The sequence below is a fragment of the Macrobrachium nipponense genome, chromosome 8 (genome assembly GCF_015104395.2).
Source record: "Macrobrachium nipponense isolate FS-2020 chromosome 8, ASM1510439v2, whole genome shotgun sequence".
Taxonomy (NCBI): domain Eukaryota; kingdom Metazoa; phylum Arthropoda; class Malacostraca; order Decapoda; family Palaemonidae; genus Macrobrachium; species Macrobrachium nipponense.
The window spans coordinates 5617793-5642758 of NC_087203.1; the positions used below are offsets into that span (position 1 = coordinate 5617793).

A 24966-nucleotide genomic window follows, 5' to 3' on the forward strand; every position below is an offset into this window, starting at 1 on the left:
CCTCAGAAACTGTGCGGAAGACACGTCGGCTTTCCAGAACTCTTAACAATAATTTCTAAAATCAGAACTCCAGCGTTTTCCTAAGTGGAATTTATCAACAACAAGCTCGTCTCCCTATATTGAAAAAATAGAGGGATTTTAGTCTATTTATTTCTAGCATGACACAGACGGAGGTGCAACAACAGCGCCTCGATCAAATATGCCATTAAAACTGGTTTTAATTGAAAACCATTATTTCATCCTTCAACTCATCGAACGACAACACGGTTTAGCCAAGAAATCGGAAAAAAAGTCTTGCAGGACTTTGAAGGAAAGAATAAAATGGAACAGAGAATACAAGGCACATAGGAAAATGTCCGTTTTTAAAGGGTTCTTGAATGTTAAAACGGTTATCACTTATGGGTGCGGCTGTAAACACCAAGGTCTATAGACACACTTCTCTCTCTCTCTCTCTCTCTCTCTCTCTCTCTCTCTCTCTCTCTCTCTTTGTAGGTTTGTGCGCGCTGCTCTCCTCCTCTCCAGTCGGTTGATCCTTTCATTCTTCTAGGATAGGATGGAGGGGCGGAATCGCTGCTCCTGTGGAACACTTGATGCCATCATTTGCTGCTCAAATGTCTGTCCCTTTCACCGATTCCCGCTCCATGCAGGAACAATGGAGGTGTGTAGAAAGATTATATGTATACAGCCTGAACTGAGAGAGAGAGAGAGAGAGAGAGGTGAGAGAGAGAGAGAGAGACGAGCCGAGAAGAGAGAGAGAGAATTCACATACTTTGTTTCATTCCGATGGGAAAATGAAAGAACAGTGGAAAGAGAAATGTCGCCATGTGCCATCCTTTGTTTCCCGGTTCTTGTAACAAAACCCGCAAAACAATTCCACTGAAAGAAAAGAGTTAAAAAAAGGGCGGGGTGGGGTGGGGGGGGGGGGGGGGGGGGGGGGGGGGGGGGGGGGGGTGGGGGGGGGGGGGGGGTGGGAGGGGGGGGTGGGGGGGGGGGGTGGGGGGGGGGGAAGGTTGGGGTGGGGGGGGGGGGGGGGGGGGGGGGGGGGGGGGGGGGGGGGGGGGGGGGTGGAATTGCCAATGGCTACCATTTTCCAAAAGCACCGGCTTCTAACCACATCCGTGAAATATAAACAAAACCATTTAATACCGCGCTGCATATTTTAAAACCCTTTTGACCAGAGCGAAAATAAAAGCATAGCCTCCACCCGACATGTATTATTCACGCTGCTGTTCGTCCCGTGTCGGCCTGACAACGGCGTGTTGTTTGGCAGAGTCAAGCGTTAATCTGCCTTCAATAAAGTTTCAATAAATATCCCCAATTTTTTACCCTTTCTTCTATGATTTCAATACAGGATCCCCACTATTCCATCAGTTCTTTCATCCTTTCAATAAAATGTCCCCACTCTTTCATCAGTTCTTCTATAATTTCATTAAAGCCTTTTATTTTTTCACAGTTCTGTTCTTATTTCAATCGTTTATCCCCATTTGTTACTAAACTGTCGTCAGTTCAACTGACTAAGTGTTTAATCATTACAACAGTGTCCCACTTTTTTCACCAGTTCTTTTATTATCCCAATAACCTATCACCTTTCTTTTATACAATTTATTATTTCCACCGCTCTTCCACTTGACTCTCATTGCCTTCTTGCCTGAGAAGTGTCCAATTTATTTTCCCTACTTTCTTATTTTTATTTTCTGTAAAAGAAAACTATTGAGATGCCTTTTTGACGGCCCATCCGCCCTCGAATCCTAAAAAACTACTGAGGCTAGAGGGCTGCAAACTAGTGTGTTGATCATCCACCCTCCAATCATCAAATATTCCAAATTGCAGCCTTCTAGCCTAAGTAGTGTTAGCCATGGTCGTGTGTCTGGCACCACTGTAGATGCCAACAACACAGGCCACCACCGGGCTGTGGCTGAAAGTTTCACAGGCCGCTGCTGACAGTTTCATGAGCCGTGACTGAGAATTTCATGCAGCATTATACGCTGTAAAAAAAAAAAAACCGAATGTTTCTTCGGCGCAGTCTTATTTGTTCCAACAGCGTATCTCCCCTTCCACTTGAAGTTCTGTTATTACTCTAATAATGATCCAAGTTTTTTCCTGAAGCTCAAGTTCTTTCAATAAAGTAGCCACTTTCCTTCACTTCTGTGATTTTCTCAAATACCGCATCCCCAATGTTTTCTTCTTTTCTATTATTCCAATTACAAGTCGTTTTTTCCTCCATGTCTCATTCCTTAGCAATTCTTTCTCTTGGTCGTAATTACCACAGTGATATTAATTCTAGGAGGCTATTCGAATCCTAAACTCTCTCTCTCTCTCTCTCTCTCTCTCTCTCTCTCTCTCTCTCTTTTCTCCCCATATATATATATATATATATATATATATATATATATATATATATATATATATATATATATGTGTGTGTGTGTGTGTGTGTGTATATATATATATATATATATATATATATATATATATATATATATATATATATATAAATAATACTGAATGTTCCATTTTAAATAGAAATTACTGAACTAACTGTCCCTTTTATCCAACTGTTACTTTACTTTACTGTGTTGACTGTCCCTTTTATCTAGGAATACTGTTCTGGCAATTCTTTTTACCCAGGTATTACTGCGCTGGCTGTCCCTTTTATCCATACATAACTGTCGTGAATGTCTCATTTATCCAGGTGTTACTGTGTGACTGTCCCTTTTATCTAGGTATTACTGTTCTGGCAATTCTTTTTACCCAGGTATTACTGCGCTGGCTGTCCCTTTTATCCATACATAAACTGTCGTGAATGTCTCATTTATCCAGGTGTTACTGTGTTGACTGTCCCTTTTATCTAGGTATACTGTTCTGGCAATTTTTTTTCTTTTTACCCAGGTATTACTGCGCTGGCTGTCCCTTTATCCATACATAACTGTCGTGAATGTCTCATTTATCAGGTGTTACTGTGGTGACTGTCCCCATGTATTACTGTGGTGGTGACAGTTCATTACTGTTCAGTCAGTCCCTTTTGTCCAGGTATTAGCTACTGTGGTGTGGCGACTGTCCATTTTATCCAGATATTACTGTGGTGCCTGTTCAGTTTATCCATATGTATATATCCATATGTATATAATATCCATATATATAATATATATATATATATATATATATATATAATAACTATTATATATATATATGTATAATTTTACAAATTTCTGACTCACATCGAAATTGAGCCTAAGCCTCTCAAAAGAGAGGCCAGGGCGCTACCAACAGACCCACAAAGGTAAATATATATATATATATATATATATATATATATATATATATATATATATATATATATATATATATATATATATATTAAAACGTCTATTACGAAATAAATGGCCATGAAAAAAGCGAAACATAGTAGCGCATGGACCTTGGCCTTTTCTCTAATATATATATATACATATATATATATATATATATATATATATATATATATATATATATATATATAATATATATATATATATATATATATATATATATATACTATTGTGTGCGGGTGTAATAATTAACATATAGATACATCCTATGCTCAAACTAATCAAAGTTGCATTTCAGAACATTTCTTGCATATCGGTTTTCTTTATTCAGCGCTTTTGTTTAAAAAAAACCCGACGCTTTTTTTCCGGTTCAACGGCATTTCAGTAAATTCCATTTGGACGCTCGAGGTACTACATCGGAAATACAATTCTTCATGTGAAATACGCGGAGGGATACCTTCAAATGACTGTACCTGCCATTAATCTCCACAAAATGAAAAGCGTCCACAAACTTCAGTTATTGCCCGATGTTGGCAACGGAGAGAATACGTGTTTGCCTTACGCCATATACTCGTGTATATATATATATATATATATATATATATATATATATATATATATATATATATATATATATATATATATATATATATATATATGTATATATATATATGATACATATATATATATATCTAGATGTATATATATATGTATACATACATATATATATTATATACATATATATATATATATATATATATATATAATATATATATATATATATATATATATATATATATATTTCTTCAAATAAATATCGTGTTTTGATTAACATGAATATTAGTGTGGATCCTTCTAATATATATATATATATATATATATATATATATATTTATAGTAATATAATATTATAATATATATATGTATATATATAGATATATATATATATATATATATATATATATAATATATATATATATATATAAAGGTTTTTTTTCCACGAAGGAAAATGAAAAAGCGATTTTTCATTTTCCTTCGTGGCAAAAAAACCTTTATTTATACATAGCATCACGTTTTATATACTTCGTGATCAAGTTATTATCATATATATATATATATATATATATATATATATATATATATATATATATATTTATATATATATATATATATATATATATATATATATATATATATATATATATATATATAGTATATCACATATCCACTTACACTTCGCCTCTTATTTTCATCTGTAAATATGTGATAAATGAATCACGTGCTAAAGTGATTATAATCATCGCACAGACACATATAGATAAAGATAAATATAATATATTATATATAATAATAGAATATATTATATATATATATATAGCATATATATACATAGATAAAATATATATATATATATATATATATATATATATATATATATATATATATATATATATATATATATATATAATATATATATGGTTTTGGTTTTTTAAAACATACTTTCACTATACATTCCAATCAAATACGTATTTGTACGAATGCGAATCCGCAGTACTCGAGAAAAAGAATAAGGTCTTATTTTTACCTTTCTACTTTAAAGTAAAACTAGTATTATTATGAAAATATTTGCATATCACTGGTTACCGGCGAGAAAAAGGCGGATACAGAGACAGAAAAAAATGTTTTTTAATGAAAAGAAATTGGACGGAATCGTAATGGTAGATCAAATTCAGTCATAGTACACATCATTAACGAAGATAGCTTAAAACAAGTAAAAAATGCGCCGAAGTTAACTTCGGCGTAATCGAGTTTTCTGTACAGTGTATAAAGCCGCAGTGTACTGTCATGTAACTGGATTTGATTAACATTATTGGGAACCTCTCGATGTGCTGCAGAATGAAACACTTAGCTACGACTGCGCAGCGCTCAGTTGCTCCCCAGATGCAGTTAAAGGTGCATCGGCGACGCCTACGTATTTGGACTCGGCGGTGTCAGACGCCCGATCCATGGCTAACCTTAACTTTCTATAAAATAAAAACTACTGAGGCTGGAATGTTGTATTTTGGACTGTTTGATGACTGGAGGGTGTATGACAAACATACCAATTTGCAGTCCTCTAGCATCAGTAGTTTTTAAGACATGAGGCTGGACAGAAAAAGTGCGGACAGACAGTCATAGCCGTCTGAATAGTTCTCTTTTACATAAAAAAAACCCCTGACATATATATTTTTTGAAATTTCAGACGACTGAGAAGTGGAAACAGAATACAAAGTTCAACGTAAACAACAGCAGACCAAAGGGGCTAATTACAAAAGCTTCTATTACCATAAGTCACCTCTTACTGTTCTATATGACAATTAGCTTAACATGATTTTATTTAACCATTTTCCAAAAAAGAACGCGTGATTGTTGGAAGAGGTTTTTTCAATACATCCCTCATCACAAAGTGACTCTCCCAACATTCAATGTTTATATATATATATATATATATATATATATATATATATATATATATATATATCTATATATATATATAACTCATGAACGACTGCAGACCGACTGTAGAAAATAGTGTGCTACCGAAGGGGAAAAACATGGCCTTCAGAAATTCGTGATGCAAGATGATCATTCCAGTCATACTAAATATTTTGCACTTTGTTCTCAATTCTGGTCGACTGATACAGACGTCGTTTTGTTGTCATCTCAGAACGTCCTCATTCAAGCCATCTCCACAAAAAGGCTCCTATTGGCCATTTGCCTTTTAAGGTCCATAGTGTTATTTTACGTAGTCACTAAAACCCAACAAAGTAACACACACAACCACACATACACACACACATATATAGTGAGAGAGAGAGAGAGAGAGAGAGAGAGAGAGAGAGAGAGAGAGAGAGATTAAATCCTCGATGAAATCACACTTCATGAATCAAACACAGCAACAAACATTTGTAATTTCCTGTGTAACATGGATTTCATGCTATACATTTATCATCATTTAAATATCCCAGAAGCATGCTAACAAATATGAGTTTGAAAACCAAGCAAACTTTTTATGCATTTAAAAATCCTTGAAATACGTTTAGTAATTCTAAAATTATTTTCTTCTTTTTACTTTGTTCTCACAGAAGTGACATAGTTGTTGGCCTTGAAAGCAAGATTGTTCAGTATGCCGATGATGCAGCATTTGTGTGTGTAGTAAAATCTCCAATTATGAGAAATGAAGCTGCCCTTAGTCTTAATCATGACAAGGACCAGGTCAGTGAATGCTGTTGTAGGTGGGGTAAAAGGCTGAACGCCCGTAAAACGAGAACACTATTGATCAGCAAATCTCGTCCTGATTTTCCACCTCATTCTCCCTTCCAGGTGAATGGGACTCTACCGAATCAATCTGAAGCTTTAGCTATTCTAAAAGTAACTTTTGTCTCACATCTCACTTTTGAGAAGCATCTAATGAAGGTATCAGCAAATGCCAAAGGAGAGTTAGGTATTGTACGAAGGGCCTCCTATATTTATAAGTGATAAAATCAGTACAACTTGTGCTAGGTCATTTGCCCTTCCTTGACTAGCAAACCAACCAGAATCTCCCTCGTCTACGAGGTCAATACTGCGACTCTTAACCCATAAACATCTTACCACAGACAACACACAAACACTCACACACACATATGTGCAATTTCTCGTTTATTCTGGAGTCTTCAAAGGGACGGACATGCTTCCTTCAAGAGAGAGACCAATTGATGAGGCGCATACATACACATACAGTCAGCCCTGCTGTTTGCAGCTGTGACGGATACATAACAGATGACGTCCCAAATTTCATAATGCAGGTCTGTGGGTTCGTGTCCGACATCCAGCGACATAAAATATGAATTTTATGTCATTTCAACATGACATTATGCATTCAATGTAAATCCGAAATGAAAACATGCTCGCTCATTTCCTAGATTTGTTTTTGGTCAAAGTTTTATCATGATTAACCGAAAAACAGAAACAAAACAAAAACTCGCAAACGGATAAAAGTAGGAAATTATGTCTGTCCAATAAAAGCCCAACTTGACTAACATTTAGGGAACAGGAACAGTTATATTTATGTTATTCAGCAAAACAATCTACAATTGTAGTTTTTCAGACTCTGGCACACACCACTCAACAAAACAAAGGCAATCCATCTCATGAAACAGTATGAATATAATGTAAACAGCCCTAAAGAAACATGATTATTATTATTATCATCATTATTATACGATTACGGATAAAGAGAACACAAAGCACATAAATAAGACATATCAGAAGGATGAAGAAAGTCAGACACAAGTTATCCACAAAGAGCGGCGCCTGACAGAGCACGTAAAGATGGAAGCCTCAAGAACGAAATTATACAAAAGCATCTTCAACTTACTGGACGTCCTTTTCCAGGTGACGGAAGGCGAGGGTGTCCCTTGCGCGTGGCACTCCAGGGCCACTTCTTCTCCTCCTACCACAGATACGTCGGAAGGCTCCACCACCCATGATGGAGGAACTGAAGTCGATGAAAACAGAAGGAAAAATTACAGGTGAAGTGAACAAAATATATATAGCTTTTCATTCACGTTCCTTTGCTCTGGCTGTGCTTTCATTTTAAGACATTGGCAAAATGTGAAAACAATGAAATATGAATACATATTTTTAAATGATTTATAATTTTCCCTGTCTGTGATATTTTGAAAATCAAACACATATTCTCGGATATACGAAAAATACATGCAGGGAGTTGCATCCATGCCAGTAGACAACAGCGAGGACTACTAGTCTTACTTAGCTGGGGCTGTGCACTGCAAGCAAAGGGCTTTCCTTTAGTGTTTTAGGCCGTAAACCCTCTATGAAATCCGCCACATTATTGGCGAGGCAAAATTAAGAAATGGCCCAGTGTCCGAAGCATGCGGAGTGCTACAAATACTAACGACAGATTAAAAAAAGGAAATTGGAACTTCAGATTCCTGAATAAAACTGGAAAGATGGACGTCTGAATGTTTGGGAAAGACAGTACAAATAAAAAGAAGAGAGAGACCAGATGGAGGTAATTCTTGCTTGTTTTTATTCGAGAAGAACTGATGGACTTGTTGGAGGAGTAGACTTGGCCTTAACACCAAATACAGAAAAAGGCGCCAATTGACTGGAGAGCAGTAAGCAGTAGATTGCTACTTTTCATTTTTATATAAAAACAGTGTAATAAGAATTGTACTATGCACAAACAAATGAAGAAATAAGTGAATTTATATAAATTAGAAGTGCAGAATGAAATACCAGAATAAGATATGGGAAAAGTTGGTGATGACATGAGTGGGAAAGCTGGTAGGAACAAGGACGTTATGGAAGAAGCAATGGACAAAAAAGGTCTGGAATATACTGCCAACCGAAATTGCGTTAATTTATTAGTTTCTCTGCTGCAAATAAACTTGTCATTGGCTGTCCTCTTTTTCCAACAGAAGGACATCCATAAATCCAGGGACATCTCTGGGGGAAGTCGCAGAAGCCGAGTCTATCACTCAGGCATCAATCGAAAAAGACGATGTTTGAATAAAAAACGGATGATGCTTATAAGGGTCTGTTCAGAAATTACGTAACGCCTCAGGCCTGGCGGGGGGTGGGGGGGGCGGGGGGGGGGGGGGGCTGTTGTTGGGGATTTAGTTTGGTGAAGTGTTATGAATGACAGGGGGGCGGGAGGGATGCAGCCTTGAGTTACATAATATTTTCAATGTTTTTCCTTTTTTTCTTCTGAAAAGATGTCAATGTAAAAGGGAAAAAAAAGGAGTTAGTAAAGGTTCTGCAATAGACTTTTATTGTGGCAATAATATTGAGAATATGGTATTAAATTCTTTTGGCCTAATTATATGTTTAAAAATATATCATAGCCTCAACCCTTGTTTGTACTTCAATATTTTCTACTATATGTATTACATGACATAGAATAATATCACAAACTCATCCCTTTCCTGAGCTCCGATATTTTGTACTTTATGCATAAATATGATTAGAAAAATATCACAAATTAAATTTTTCCTCTTCTAAACTTAGGCAGAGTCGACTTTGTGTATTATGATAAACTTAAAGAATAATATCACAAACTAAAACCTGGCATCTTTGTCGCCCAACTAAACATAAATAATGAATATGCTAGACTTTAATATATCATTGCATTAAAAAAATGAAACACTAATTTGGGGGGCGGGTTACGAGCTAATGTTACATAATTTTCTTGGGGGGGGGGGGGTGTCTGGACATGAGTCGTGACAAGGTGTAAAAAATGACCAAAAAAAAAGGTTTGACGTCCTTTGTGAAGAGCCCCTAAAGCCAAGAAGCTGCACTGGAGTGATTGTAATCCACAGAATGATTAATTATTGATGAACATTCACGGGTGAGAAAAAAGGAAAACACCTGTCTGAGGAGCGATGGGTAAATAATAGCATGAGACATAGAAACACCATTTTTGTGGGGTCAAGATGAAGAGCTATGAGAGGGGTGACTTGATTGACATTCCAGGATGGACTAATGAAAGGAGTGGAATCACAAAACAATTTGAACTTGAAATGACATGACATCTCGTACACTCACTGGACTGTTCGGCAGAAAACTGAATGGAGAAACAAAACCTGATGATTGAAAACTGGAATCAATGGAGAAGACAAAGTACCGAAGAAGGGCGACGTGACTCATTTGATATGGCTAGGCTGCAGAAAAAGTAACAAATGGCTTCGAGATGGAAATCTGCTTTCAGAAAAGGCAAGAGTCACAGAGTTCAAATATTTACGTGAAGATTGTTAAGCTCATTGAAGTTATCCACGAACGAAATGGGGATTTTATATAAAACGGGAAAAGTGGCTGGAGATGGAAGAGAAGGCTTAGGTTGGAGTGCCGATATAGATTTGATAAATCTGAATATGCAGACGATGTTTTCACCCATAAATAAAACACCACAGTATTTACAAAGCCTGCTCAATAAAATGCATCATATACTTGTAAAGAGGAATGAGGACGCACAAGTAACGAAATAACACTCGATGTAGGAAAGGGTTAATGATGCTGAATATTTTAAATGTTTTGAAACAATGATATTCAACACAACACAACTTCTCTAGATTTGCTATTTACTGAAACTACAAAAGGCACATCGAACAAAGGGCAGGCTGAATAAGTTCTGGAAATCAGTTACACTGATATTGCATACAAAAGCAAGATTATACATTAGTCTAGTATGATTTGTATTGCAACACGGCTAAGAATCACGGCATGACAATGAAGCTATATCTAAAAGTTTTGTTGAAAATACAGCTTCAAGACGAGTCTTAGACAGCGGGGTGAAAGGAGATAGGAAACCGTAAGGAAAGGACATAAGTTCCAAATAAAATGAGATGAAGATGAAGGAGAGATGGAGATGGCTTGGACACAGAGCATAGAGCATAGGAGAGACGTGAATGGAGGACTGTCACAGAGAAGCCTTTGCGTCCCATGGCGTTGCATGTCTAAATATTGATGATGTGGTGGATGAACAGTCACGCAGGACGGCTGTGTTGAGACAGCACAAGAGGGTGACTTGGAGAGGTCTAGTCCGACAGGCAGTGGGTCACTATGTGGGTGTAAAATTCAACCGAGTGAAGGAATATCCTCAGTACTCAGTCTGTTTCTCTGGCTGTATGAACCAGTACTGACAATACTTGCATGTCCATCTCAAAATGAAGGGAATGATTCTAGGATTTGACGGAAGGTGTGACAAAACGACAGGGAGAGCGAAAAAAGATGTATGTAAAGAACAGAGAGGAAAAGGAGGCGTCTGGAAATCTGGATAAATCACGGGGCGGATGAATTATGGCAGCAGATGGCGAAGTGCTGACGGTTTCTGAACAGGTTTTGTTTAGAACAGAGTAGTGTGACGTGACCGTTCTACGGAATTTCAGGCAAAGGTCATCTGTAAATACTTCGGAGTGATGCTTAAAAGCAATTTGAGAGTCAATGAAAATACCTGCGACTTGATTCTTTTCAGGATTCAGTATGGAGGTGATGGATGTCATAAAGTTCTTTCGGAGTTTGCTCAATTATTTTCCAGATATCTCTCAATGAACAACTATATGGCAGCTTTTTATGTGTTCTCTTACAAGGTTATTTTTTCACTTTCCTTTTGAAGACGTTTAACTCGTTTGCTATGAAATCTTTATTTGCTTCCTCTGTTTCAGCATTGATGACTCTGTTAAAGAGCATATTCACCGCAGCCAGCTTGTAGAACTATCACCTTGGGCAGCTTCTATACGCATCTCTGGAAACTGCTATCGAGAACTAGTGACCAAACCTCATTCTTTAACGCGTATTATAGAAAAGACTTGGCAACCATAACTTCTATATGGAGATGAAGAGCACGACAGTAAATATGGAAATCGGCAACCCCTAGATTTTGCGATTACTTGCTCTTTGTCATTTTCTTTTCCTCTTCTGAGGGACCATTAAATATATATATATATATATTAAAATTAAAATATATATCTATATATATTATTATATATATAATTATACCTAAATATATATTATAATATATATCTATCGATCCTTTTGTGAGTCAGAAATTTATGTAAAATATAGATATATATATATATATATATAGATACTATAATATATATATATATATATATATATATATATATGTATATATATTCATATATAGATAGATAGTACATAGATATAAAGATAGATAGATATGTATATATGTATGTGTGTGCATATATGTATCCAAGCACATGTATACCAGAGAATTCATTCGCACAGAAAGGCACAAAGTAAAGGAAAGCAGTGCATGCATGTGTCCCCAATTAAGCTTTAGGATGAATTAATGGACATGAACGAGAAATCTGACCAAGAAAGCTGGAAATTAATTGAAACACATAAAAAAGAAGCGAGAGGGAGAAAGGGACAATAATGGTCGAGGATTACAATAACAGCACAAAAGACATTAGCAGGAAAGGGCGAGGGAGGGAGAGACGACGGCAAGAAAATAAAAAGGAATGAAAACAAAAGAATCTGGGAAATCCCAAAAGCAGAGCATGTGTTCCAGAGAGAGAGAGAGAGAGAGAGAGAGAGAGAGAGAGAGAGAGAGAGAGAGAGATGGGAAGTAGGTCATACAGAGAGAGAGAGAGAGTGGAGATGAGAGGGGGAAAAGAGAAATAGGAAATAGAAGAGGAAGTATTGATAAAAAGACGGGAAGGGAAACACTCGGGGAGAGAGGAGAGAGAGAGAGAGAGAGAGAGAGAGAGAGAGAGAGAGAGAGAAAATCCTGTCTGTTATTGTGAGTGGAATCAGAGAGAGGAGACGGAAGGAGCGGTGCCAGACACAGGACGACCGAAAAGGGGAAATGTCACTTTGCATTCGCAGGTTTCCAAAGACCTTACGTGAGTAATAATGGCTGGCGGACTATCGATATATTTCTTTGTATCGCAAAAACGGCCTTTTCTCTGGAGGGGATGGGTGGCTCCACAAACTTCCGCCCTCTCGGTTCCCAGCGAGTCTTTCGGGGAAGAGATTGCGAGCCAACTGCCCAACACAACAGTTGGCTGACATTCAGGTAGTACGTCACTGCTTGCTCAACAAAGAACCCAAGAATTCTTGCCGAGACGACCCTCAATCTTTATCCATCACACTGCTGAGCTATGGTGATGGCGCGCGCGCTCCCCTGCGCACACAGAATTTTAATGATCACATTGACCAAAGACATATATCTATTGTCTTAAAAGCGAGATCATATATTTTCTTGGCGTCCTCTCGCTTTATTGCATACTGTTCCAATAGCAAGGCTCGATCCAAATGATAAACGACTGGGGAGGATCTTTACCAACAAGGTGACATTCCAACCCTCCAAAGCTAGTCAATGTGAGGCGGCCTTTTTCCAACAAAGCACAAAAAAAGAAACGGAATGATGATCTACGTTTTAATGTGCATATGTTTGTGGAATTCGATACATCCTACCAAAAGAGCCACAACAGTGTTTGTCTAAGGAAATCAAGTGGGGAAGAGGCGAAGGAGCTGTTGCGGCAGCTTGCCTTTATAGAAGCAGTGTGGGCGTCGTACGTGAAGAAAAACAGGTAGGGCTGGTGAGATGAACTGCTTGCCTAGTCTAAGAGGTGTGAGGAGAACTGGAAGGGAGAGCAATGTACAGAGACATAGGGGTGGTACAGGGGTTGGGATATGTGAAAAGATAAGTCAGAGTATTTTCAGGTGGTCCTGTCAGGCAGAGACACTGCGCAACTATAGGTTGGCGAAATTAGCGCATCATTCGGAAAATGATAAGGCCTGCAAAGAACTGAACATACGGTGAAAGAGAGGAGTTGGAAAGCAAGGGCTTTCATTTCAATGAAGTGGTGGGGTGGTTTGATGATCGAAATTCAGCAGTCAATTATGAATCGGTGCGAACATTTTAGGGGAAACGGGTTAATACTGAGAACAATAATGCGTACTTATGTATATACATTATTATAATCAGACTGAGACATGACTTATGTATACAGCATTACCACAGGAAAACTGAAACATGATGTCAATCCTGACTGGTTCGCCTTTACACCGAAGACACGTCTCTTTTTCAATGCTTTTCCAGTTAGACTAATATAAATATTGTCACGAGACTTGGGCGAGATTTGCTCTACTCATCCTTTAGTCCCGTCGGGAATTCTTGTAGCGTTTAAGAAGAATACAACGTATTGAAAGACGCTCTTAGAAAGAACTCTCTTGACACTACTGAAGGATGTATATATGAAACTCCATAACTTTTACATAGGTCAAACTGGAAATCATTGGAAAGAGAGCCGTATACAACATCAAAAGTGTGCAGGATATGCACAGGGGGCCAGCAGAATTTTCATACAAAACTTAACACAACCATATAATGAATCGGCCAGAAGGAACAGACAGTTCATTATAATACGTACCGGGAAGAAACATCATAGAGTCTAGTTTCATAAAAGAAACCTTTTGTCAGACTATGAATATCAGCCAGGGCACGTATGACCTCGCTCCATTCATTTCAAAAGAAATGAGTAAAATGCATTTCTTTTGAGAACGGTAGTGGCGTGGCTGGGGAAACAGGCAGGATCATGGTCATCCGCATACATAAAAAGATTTGTAAATAGATACTTGACCTCAGACATTAAGCGTGCATCGCTCCACCCATTCTTACCTGTCAGGGCTAAATATTTGGTTTCCAATAGTTTGTGTTTACTTGTACTCTTCACTGGTCAGGATTTCCGTCCTGTATATCAATTTCCTTGTGGTCAAGTTACACACACACACACACACACACACACACATTAATCCCAAGTGTTTCTGCGCTGGCCAGTATTCTAACCAAAGGCTAGTTTAGAAACAACGATGGATAGTGACTTTGACCTCCCGAGCTAATATTTGTGAATATATACAATGTCAGACCTGTATAAGTGACAAAAGTTAATATATACATACACACATAAAGTGCGTATGTATATATTAACATACATATATACACACATAATGTGTGTATGTATGTATGTATATGAGAATGGGGGCATGAATGGGAGATAGAGGAATAATGCAGAAATGAAGGCATGCGTTGAGGTGCGAATATTCACCGATTCCTAAGCATGAGCAGAGATCATGTGGGACTGGGAACATTCACATCCACTGATGATTTCAAAGTATGTGCATTTTCATGCATAAATAGCCTAGAAATACAGGATGGAGACTAAGATTTCTACTACGCTATTTGCTGCCTAAAAATCGTTTTTACTTGAAATGGAACAAATACTACATGACAAAACGCTACAAGATTGACGCTACCAGGGACCAGAACTTGACACGCAAGAATGTTATTGTTAGTGGCATAAAATAATGGTAATGGCTTCGGGTGTCTCGTGTGACTGCAGTTTCCATTTCCACTCCGCACAAACAGCAAAGGGAAGCGTTTACAAGCAACCCGAGTGGAACAAAGACTCAGTTTTCGTTATTGTTCCTTAACACTGGAATCTGCCATGTTGCAAGATGGCGATCGATTGATTATGGGGCGTTATCGCAATATGACATTACTTGTCAAAGACAATCTACGTATGCTCAACAACTGCTGAAAGAAATCGATTTGTTATACCAGAGAAATGAGGCCTTTACCACACACTAACACGACTACAACAGCTAGTCACAGACACTATTCATGCAATTTGTACATGCATATGCAAACAAAGAACACACAAATAGTACATATGCAAACAAAGAACGATTAAAGAGAATGAAAGCGTAAGGCTCCAGAACTGAACCTCGAGACTGAAAGAGGAAAAGGGAGGGAGGGAAGGGGGGGGGGGGGGGGGGGGCGACTTGGGGTCCCTCGGGGCCTTCTCACCTTGGACGTGCATGGCGGCGGAGACGGTGGAGGAGGCAGCCACGTTGGAGGCGGTGCAGGTGTAGTGGCCGGCGTGTCTGGCCCTAATGTCGGAGAAGACCAGGTTCGAGAAGAAGCGCGAATGCGTCTCGGTCAGGACCGGGTCCTGAGGCAGCGCCCTTCCGTCACGGGTCCAGCGGAGGCTTATGGGCAGGTCGCCGCTCAGAAGGGAACACGCCAGGGAGAATCGCATTCCTTCCACCAGCCCGTCGGGAAATTTCAGGTCAGCCAAAACCGGCGGCCCTGCAATGGGGGAGAATGGGTGCTGCAATCAGAAATGAACAATTTTGAGAACAAGTTGCAACTGTTATATTTCTAGATTCGTTTTGGGCGCACACGCCTGGGTCTCCTGATTTTCTTGTGGGTCGGGATACTTATCGACTTCTATGAAAAATAACATATTAGTGGCAATATCTTACAATATCCTTTTCCTAAACGGTATAAAACAACATTCTATTACAGAGCGAGGGAAATGCATATTCTGAATTGACAATATCTGAAAATGATTACATTTCTCAAGACGGAAAAACGAATTATGCTTGTAAAATTCATGCTTTGTCCATTCATACTTATGACGGAGAAACCTTCAAAATTCTCTGAATGAGTCAAAGTTATTGCTTACACCTGGTATAATTTCGGAGTAGAAGTGGTTCCGAATATTCAGTATGCATGTTCCTGTTTGAAGGGTCTATTCGGCACCTCTTTTTTAGCAAGAAACACAAGGAAATAATGAACAACGAGATTTACGCGGTATAAATACCCCAAGCACTGCAGTAACCGAACACACCTTGCTCTACAATGTGAAATGCATTCACTCAAACTGAAAATGAACATCTCGCTTCATTTGACTCTAGTTTGCTTATCCCCCGATACATACAATTATTCATTTTGCGCATACATACATACATACATACATACATGACAATATAGTCCACAGGAGAAAAGAGAATAAAACACTAATAGCTCGATCATTTTGCCCACCACCAGGCCTCTTCAAGAGCTTTATCATAACTAAAACAGAATAATTAATACATAAAAATACAGATACATATATACATACATGTATTTGTAATAGCCACAATGACCTTTCAACGATCTGATTTCCTGGTACATTTTGGATAAGCTTATGACTACTTATCTTGACTCTGAGAAGATAGGAACACATGAAGAAATCCTTCCTCCGGTATGGGATTCGAATACACGAACGGCAGGTGCGTCTGAGTGAGGTTAATCTAAACCCTTTTGCCACAGATACATCTGGTGAATGGGGCCGGTAACACACACACCCACACCACACACACACACACACACACACACACATATATATATATATATATATATATATATATATTATATTATATATATATATGTGTGTGTGTGTGTGTGTGTGTGTGTGTGTGTGTGTGTGTGTGTATGTATATAAATGTATAAAACTTACCGGTCACATTTTTACCAGACACGTCGTAATAATGTAAGAACCGCGATAAACTCAAATTCTTCGTACTTTTTGGATACGCCTGTTACTACAAAGCCTTAGATCCAAATGCAGGAATATGAATATTATGTTTTGCAACAAATAATTAGTCCACAATGAAATCTGCTTCACATTGTCTGGAGAAATGCAAGGGTCAGAGACCATTTACAGACCCTATCTTCTAGCGACTTTGACGATTTCCTTTTTCTCAAGAATTCTGACAAAGTTGCTGTGCTTCTTACCCCGTCTACTCGTGACTCTTATCCCAATTCATTTTTAGCCTTATCTATCTGTAAAATCAGCTTCCACCTGAATCCCAAATCCCAAGCCTTTCTCAGTCTGGTTTACATTTAACGATCAGTGTTTCTCGTGGTCATTCTGTAATTTTTTACTAGTAGCTAAAAGGTATGTGTAAACGTGGCAGTTAATGCCTATAGACTTCCACTGTTATACACTATAACAATACCTAAAGTACACTACGTTTTGTAAAATTATGCATGGATGCTTCAATATCCACTTCTAAATTGATTCTTAGTCGAAACATATTCCCATAATTGGCAGTCAGAAAATTCTACCTATCTTCTCATTTTTAAACTTCTGACTTTTTCTCGCTGCAGACATTTCCTTAGTTCCTCCATGCTTCAACCAATTATTTTCATAGGAACAGCGTTGAGAACGGGAAAACCCACAAGATGGGACACCAGATGGAAACGCCAGAAAAAGAAAGAGGCGAATAACAACACCAAAAACCACACTGATGAAACGAGGCTTGAAACCAGCAAAAGGAAATGATTATTATTCATGCGGAGAAACGTCAATGCCGCGTATGAGGGACCCATCCGAGAAGAAGAGTTTTATAAAGGCGATTACTGATCTGATAACAAAACTCCACAGCTCAAGACGGTGCCTTAATGGAACGGCGTCAAGCGAAGGAAAAGGTCCAGAATAACTTATGACCGATAACGGATGAAACGGCGAGAACAAAACAAACAGAGGAGGACGTCTTAGCAACTCTAATGAGCGGACGAGGAAAAGTAAGAGGGGAATTCAACTGGAAGAGGAAGGACGCCACTTATGACAACGGCAGAGGGGAAAAATAAGAGAGAGAGAGAGAGAGAGAGAGAGAGAGAGAGAGAGAGAGAGAGAGAGCCAATCGTGGCTGCAAGAGCACACACACGCCCAAAAATCAGCACAGACACATCAAGAGAGAAAGGGATTCATTATGACAACCGAAAATAAAAAAAATCTACACGAGAGAGAGAGAGAGAGAGAGAGAGCAACTGGAATGAACGTAATAAAACTTGAGCTGATATGCAAAGCAATGGCGTAATCAAGCTTAAAACGTTTATAAAAGTCGACAGTAAAAGGGAGGGCCTCCCCTTTGCCTGCCCCCAACCCCCTCCCCAGACACCCGAGGAGGAAAAAATGCAAATAAAGTGCAGCTGCTGGATCCAGAACTCTGAATAACTCGGCAAAAGTTGGAAAAAACAAAAGAGTTTCCTTCAAAGAATTCGAGTAAACATTCTTTTACCGGCTAAGGCCGACGGTACTCGAGTTCATTTATTTTGCATTTCTAGCTTTTCGCTTCAAGAGCGAAAGTTTCCGAATAAAAGAATAATTAGAAAATGTATTTCAAAACAACCCTTTTTTTTTCCACATCACGCCGTAAACTCTTAGACACCGCATGTCATGTGAAGGTCGTGTTCACACACTGAGGCCAAGGCAGGGTCGGGCAAAGGGAAATGGTTAGGTCTTACGACAACTTATAACAAAATGCCAGGTTAGGTTGGGATATTTAGACGCAGAAGGATTGAAACCTCGACGTCTGCTACGTCACGGTTGTGGAAATGAATCAGTAAATAGCAAAGAGACTTACTTCTACGATGAACGGAGAAAGGTTCACGGGAAATCTCACTTGGACGAGTCATAGTAATGAAATCATAACCAACTTTAGCTAATATCATTAAATCGTCATTGCAGCTTGATACGCTAAATACTTAAATGAGAAATAAATTGAGAAAAATACTACAAATTGCAAACTCACAGACTGAAAATGCAAAATATATCCGCACTATGATTGAAGTAACATAGGTTTACGCACACACACACACACGCACACGAAACACTAAATGATAGCCAGTGCAAGCTACAAAATTAGGTTTGACTCAAATATAACACTAGATAAGCTCGTGTGAGTTAATAAAAAACTCTACTAGTGGAATATTTTCAAAATATATATATATAGATATTAATATATATATATATTATATATTATATATATATATATATATATATATATATATATAATATATATATATATACATATATATATAATACGTTCATAAAACAAGCAGAAAACCTCTATCACAGCCTCACTCGGTACAACAGCAGATTTTGTACGAGATATGAGCCATTTTTCTCTCTAGCAGAATTATGCATAAATAAAAGCTCGACCATTTTGTAAATCACTGAACGAAAATAATGGAACCAATTTTATCGATCAAATGAAATGGAAATTGACCGGAGGTACATTCGGGGGAAAAAATGTCCCAGAACTTTTCACCCGTTTTTCATTTCACTTGAAGCTGATCAGGGGAAGGCTCCAGCAATTACCATTTTTTCACAATAGGAGACTGGAATTATGAGCAACACTCCTAAATTCATAATTAAATTGTTAAGAGGCTAAAAACAGACGGAAAAGTTATTCACGATACGTTACTCATTTTGGTCTCAGAAAGGTAGTGGAGCGCGCGCGCAAGAGAGAGAGAGAGAGAGAGAGAGAGAGAGAGAGCATATTGTAAAGAAGCGCTATAAACACAATTCCATTATCATTATAATAATTTCACATTATGTCAACATTTATATAACTATTATGTGCAAGAGCAGATAAAGCTGTCAACTATATAATATAAAGAGAAATACTTCATTAACAGAGAGAGAGAGAGAGAGAGAGAGAGAGAGAGAGAGAGAGAGAGAGAGAGAGGGGGGGGGGGGGGGGGGTGAAGCTACAGGCTTAAACTCAATATTATTATAGTAATATGAAATGCCATGATATCGTTTTGAGCTATAATACTAAACATAGAGAGAAGATAACAAACAAACGGAATTTACTGGTTTATACTGCATTATACTTTCATATTATATTATTGTTTTCAGTTTTCTTTTAAAGAATTTTGTTTACTTATGGTTAGAGAAAAATGTCACATACAATACAAATAAAGGTAAACAAAGTCACCCTCCCATTCCTCTCTTTCAATTCAGGATTCTTTCAATCTTTCTAAAAATTAAAGTAAAAACTTCACAACTAAATCCTCAACTTTAAACTGCCGGTGTATAACACCGTTGATATTCGCTGGGAGTTTCCTTATTAGTTAATGACGGAACGCAACCATGTAAACAAACTACTGGGGAACGAATTTACCTGCATTTGCTTAATCTATTTACATTTGTGCGGAAACTTGGCCACATAGCAATGGCGGTTCCAGCCAGTTGAAATTAAAGGCGAGATCTATCCTTAACAGCTCGAACGAACACCTTGCCATTCCTGGATTTTAAAGATTTGTCGTAGTATGCCCAAACTGAAATATAAGGATTCTGCACGCACATCTGTGCAACACTATGCATTCTACACACCACACTAGGGAAAAATGAAAGCTTTCTTATCACATTCAGACAAGAATTTCCCGTGTATGGAGAAAAAAAGTTATAAAAAAGTAAGAGTTTCTCCCCAGTATATCCAAGAAAAATTAAGTGTCTCGATGATCAGATAAAAAGAAACGAAGAAAGAAAGAAAGAAAAAACCCTAGAGAAACGTGACTTTTCTTCAATATAAACAAAGACTGCAGGATTTCCCCCCCAGTACATCCGATGCGAGACTGACTGGTGGATTTATTTATTCCTGCAAGAACTTGTACGTAATTGGGAGACTTATCAGCATGATATGATGCACCCAAAGCAACTTCTAAAAGTTTTACCTCAAGTTTGGGCGGATGGGAGATTTTCCCGGGATATTTTCTTTATTTTTTCTTTCCATGAAGGCAAAGGAATATTCCTTACATGAGCGGAATATATTTTTCAGCGTCGGACGAACTCTCATGTTTTGCTTTGAGAATCGGCTCTGCTTCTGCCAAAAATGTCTAAATATAATATTCGTAGATTTAAAGGTAAAAAACGTGTATCACCCTAAAATCTTAGCAGGGAGAGGAGGCAGACTAGGAATGTTTCATTGAAATCAGTCTGATGAGAGCAATCAATCAGTTGCCATCTTGGAAAATGGCGGCCGATTTTTCGTTATTTTTGTAATAACTTCTTTACCGCTGGAGCTACAGGAATTTTCAGAGAACTCAAAATGATCATAAAATGCTGAATTGCTCCGGTACATAAAGTCCGTTTTGTATAGTAAATTTAGTTACGTTGAATCACAGAACCGAATCTGTTTCATGGAAATGGATTTGCGCTCATCTCAAAAAGGTTTTGCAGCTACTACATCTACGATATGCTGTGAATAATGATGATTTAACGTCAAAACAATGGCGAGCGTCGTTCAATCATTATTCAATGGAATAAAAACATATGCAAGCTGTATTCAGCACTGTTATTATTACTGGGAACAGTTTTCCGTGTCGAAAATGATGATAATGGTTGCAGGTCCACAATAATATAGCTGTGTGAAGGTTGATGGTTCCCCTTGTGGCGCGGCTGCAAGGCTGCTAGACCCTTATCCTGTCTGAGGGAGGAGAGCAGAGGAGGAGGCAGCAACAGTCAGAGGGAAAGCAGAGCTGGTCTTAAAATGAAAAATTTTAACAAATTATGTAAGAGTATAAAAACGACTTGTTACCGTAAAAAGCTTTTCCTAAGTTTATGGCGGCCACCTCCACCAGCATTCTTGTGTGGACATTGTTATTTTCAACAATTATGTTAGCTCCATCCCAATTCGGATGTAAAGTATGTGACCCAGAGTTCATATCTGCAAAGAGGACTTCCCGTACACCTGCATTGATGCTTTGGATCAAAACAGCTGATAGACATGTTGAAAAGACTGGGTACAAACTCTTTTGTAACCTGAAGTGTGCGGTTGAGACACCATAATAAACCATCTTAGGTACATTTAAAGGGTGTGAGGGAAAGTTACCTTGAAAAGCTCTCCACAATTTATGCCATACGACATTAATTCACACGTGACATATCGAGGCCCACTGACGCAACGGCATCAGGAATAATTTTGATTCCTGTAAATCATCTATAGTTGTATGGTTTAGAAGTTAATGGCGAAAATACTAAGATCGGCTGCCATTTTTCAAGATGGCGATTGATGAAAGCACAACTTGTATTTACGAAGAATTATAATATTTTCGACATTGTGGGTAAATCTTTAATTGTACCAAATCTGAACTTGATGCTATTGTTTTCATAAAAATACCTATGTTTAAGTACATATGCAATGATTAAAATGTGTTGAAAATGATCTGACATAAGGAACAGTGCACATAAAGGCTCAGGTAATAAAAAACTGTGTGAATGAAAAGTTTGTGAAAAAATACATAGGCTATGATGTAAGCACAGGAAAAATGATTTTTTCCACACACAGGTAACGGAAGGCTGTATACACAGGCTATGGAGAAATGTAGCTATTCTACACATCAGCAATAACATGTAATACAGATGGAGTGTTTGAGGTCTTCATCGATACATAAGAAATGAAGAAAGGTTTGCGCGTGTGCGTGTTTAAACAGTATCTGAGGAATGCAGAAACTTATGAATACACCATACAGGGCATGAAGAAACGTGTGAACATAGACACGGGAAACGGAAGCGAGTGCAAATCCATCAGCGTACCAGGAAGTCTATGAACGGGAAGCTCTCAAATTATGGCTTCAAGGGGGGAATTGGAAAATCGAGAAGGATGCATTAACGACATTGCATATCGCTTCCTCAGAACTGTAAGCTATCGCAAGGTGGTCCTCGTTTTATGGGAATGTATCACTTTACAAGGAGCGATACCCACACACACGGACACACTTATACATATATGTGTATATATATATATATATATATATATATATATATATATATATATATATATATACACACACACATGTAATGCTTACAATACATATATATATATATATATTATATTATATATTTGTGTGTGTGTGTTAGAACACTTGGGGATATATAAATGGGTAGTAGAGCAATCCCAAAACTACATAAAGTCAGTGAGAAATTTCCGATTGAGAAAGGAGTTAGACAGGGGGGAGACCCCATCTCTCCTAAATTATTCACCGCTTGCCTAGAAGAAGTTTTGAAGAATATATTTGGGAAAATGTCGGGCTTAACATTAATGGGGAATACCTTAACAACTTGAGATTTGCAGATGACATAGTACTACTCAGTGAATCATGGGAGGAATTACAAAAGATGATAGAAGACTTGAATAGAGAGAGCAGAAGTGTGGGACTGAAAATGAATATGAGTCAAACTAAGATAATATTCAATGAAAATGCAGAGACAACAAATAAGGGTTATGGACAAACCTCTAGAGATTGCTCATGAATATCCGTATTTAGGACAGACAGTAAGTGTTTCCCCAGGACATGAGACCGAAATTAAAAGAGGGATAACCATGGGATGGAGAGCGTTTGGTAAACAAAATGAGATTATGAAAAGTAAGATACCACTTCCTCTAAAATGAAATGTATTTAATCAGATGATCCTACCAGTATTAACTTATGCATTAGAAACTTGGAGCCTTACTAAAGCCTCAGAATATAAGCTAGTTACAACTCAAAGAGCTATGGAAAGCATAATGATGGGAATAACACTAAGAGGCAGAAAAAGAGCAACATGGATACGAGAGAGAACTAAAGTTGAGGATATTCTAACAACAAGCAGGAAAAAGAAATGGGCGTGGGTAGGGCATAAATGAGAATGTCGGATAATAGAAGGACGAAACGAATAACAGAATGGGTCCCTAGAGATCGCAAACGAAGCAGAGGAAGGAAGAGAAGACGATGGATTGACGAGCTAAGAAAATTTGCAGGTATAGAATGTCATAGAAAGACCATAAACAGAAGGGAGAGGAAGGACATGTCTGAGGCCTTTGTCCTGCAGTGAACCAGCAACGGCTGATGATGATGATGATGATATATATGATATATACTACATACATATAATATATATATATATATATATATATATATATATATATATATATATATATATATACCTTCTGACAGTATGAGATGAACATTCCAGGTGTAACACTGGAGGCTATTTTTCGTTAATTTCCTTTAGTGGACACAGCAGTTGCGGACTCTCACAAAATCCTAGAGACGCATATAGAGGAATACGAGTCACAAAATCTTTGTATATTGAATGTCTGTTGAACCAGAATTCTAAATCAATCATTGTTCTATTGAATCCCTCTCAATTTTGTAAATGTTGCAGAATGATGTAAAATCCCGGTAAATTCCCAAAATGTCTGTTAAATTCCGTACGCCAATCCAGCCACCTCGTGGCCACATCTGACATAATTTGCTTCCATCATAAATCTTTTTCATGCTTTCAACAAAATATCTTTATTTGAGTAAGTGTGAATCACGGGAATAATGGAGTGTGCCACTTTCTATAGTTCTACTCAAGTAACTTCAAGAAGGAAGAATTCTCCACTATCTTCCACTGTTACTGAATCATATAACCTGCCTTCTCCAAAAGTCGTGCATTGCCTGCAAGGGACCTGTATTAGCACAGTGTTTCGGGAAGCCGGC

The 24966-nt window shown here is 37.8% G+C and overlaps 1 protein-coding gene across 1 annotated transcript in view; it reads right to left on the minus strand.

Moving 5' to 3' along the window:
- LOC135222604 (cell adhesion molecule Dscam1-like) overlaps positions 1-24966 on the minus strand; it is a 677404-nt gene that overhangs the window by 85747 nt on the left and 566691 nt on the right. Inside the window, 2 exon segments of the mRNA XM_064260698.1 lie at positions 7708-7827; positions 15688-15969. Coding sequence (XP_064116768.1) covers positions 7708-7827; positions 15688-15969 — 402 coding nt within the window.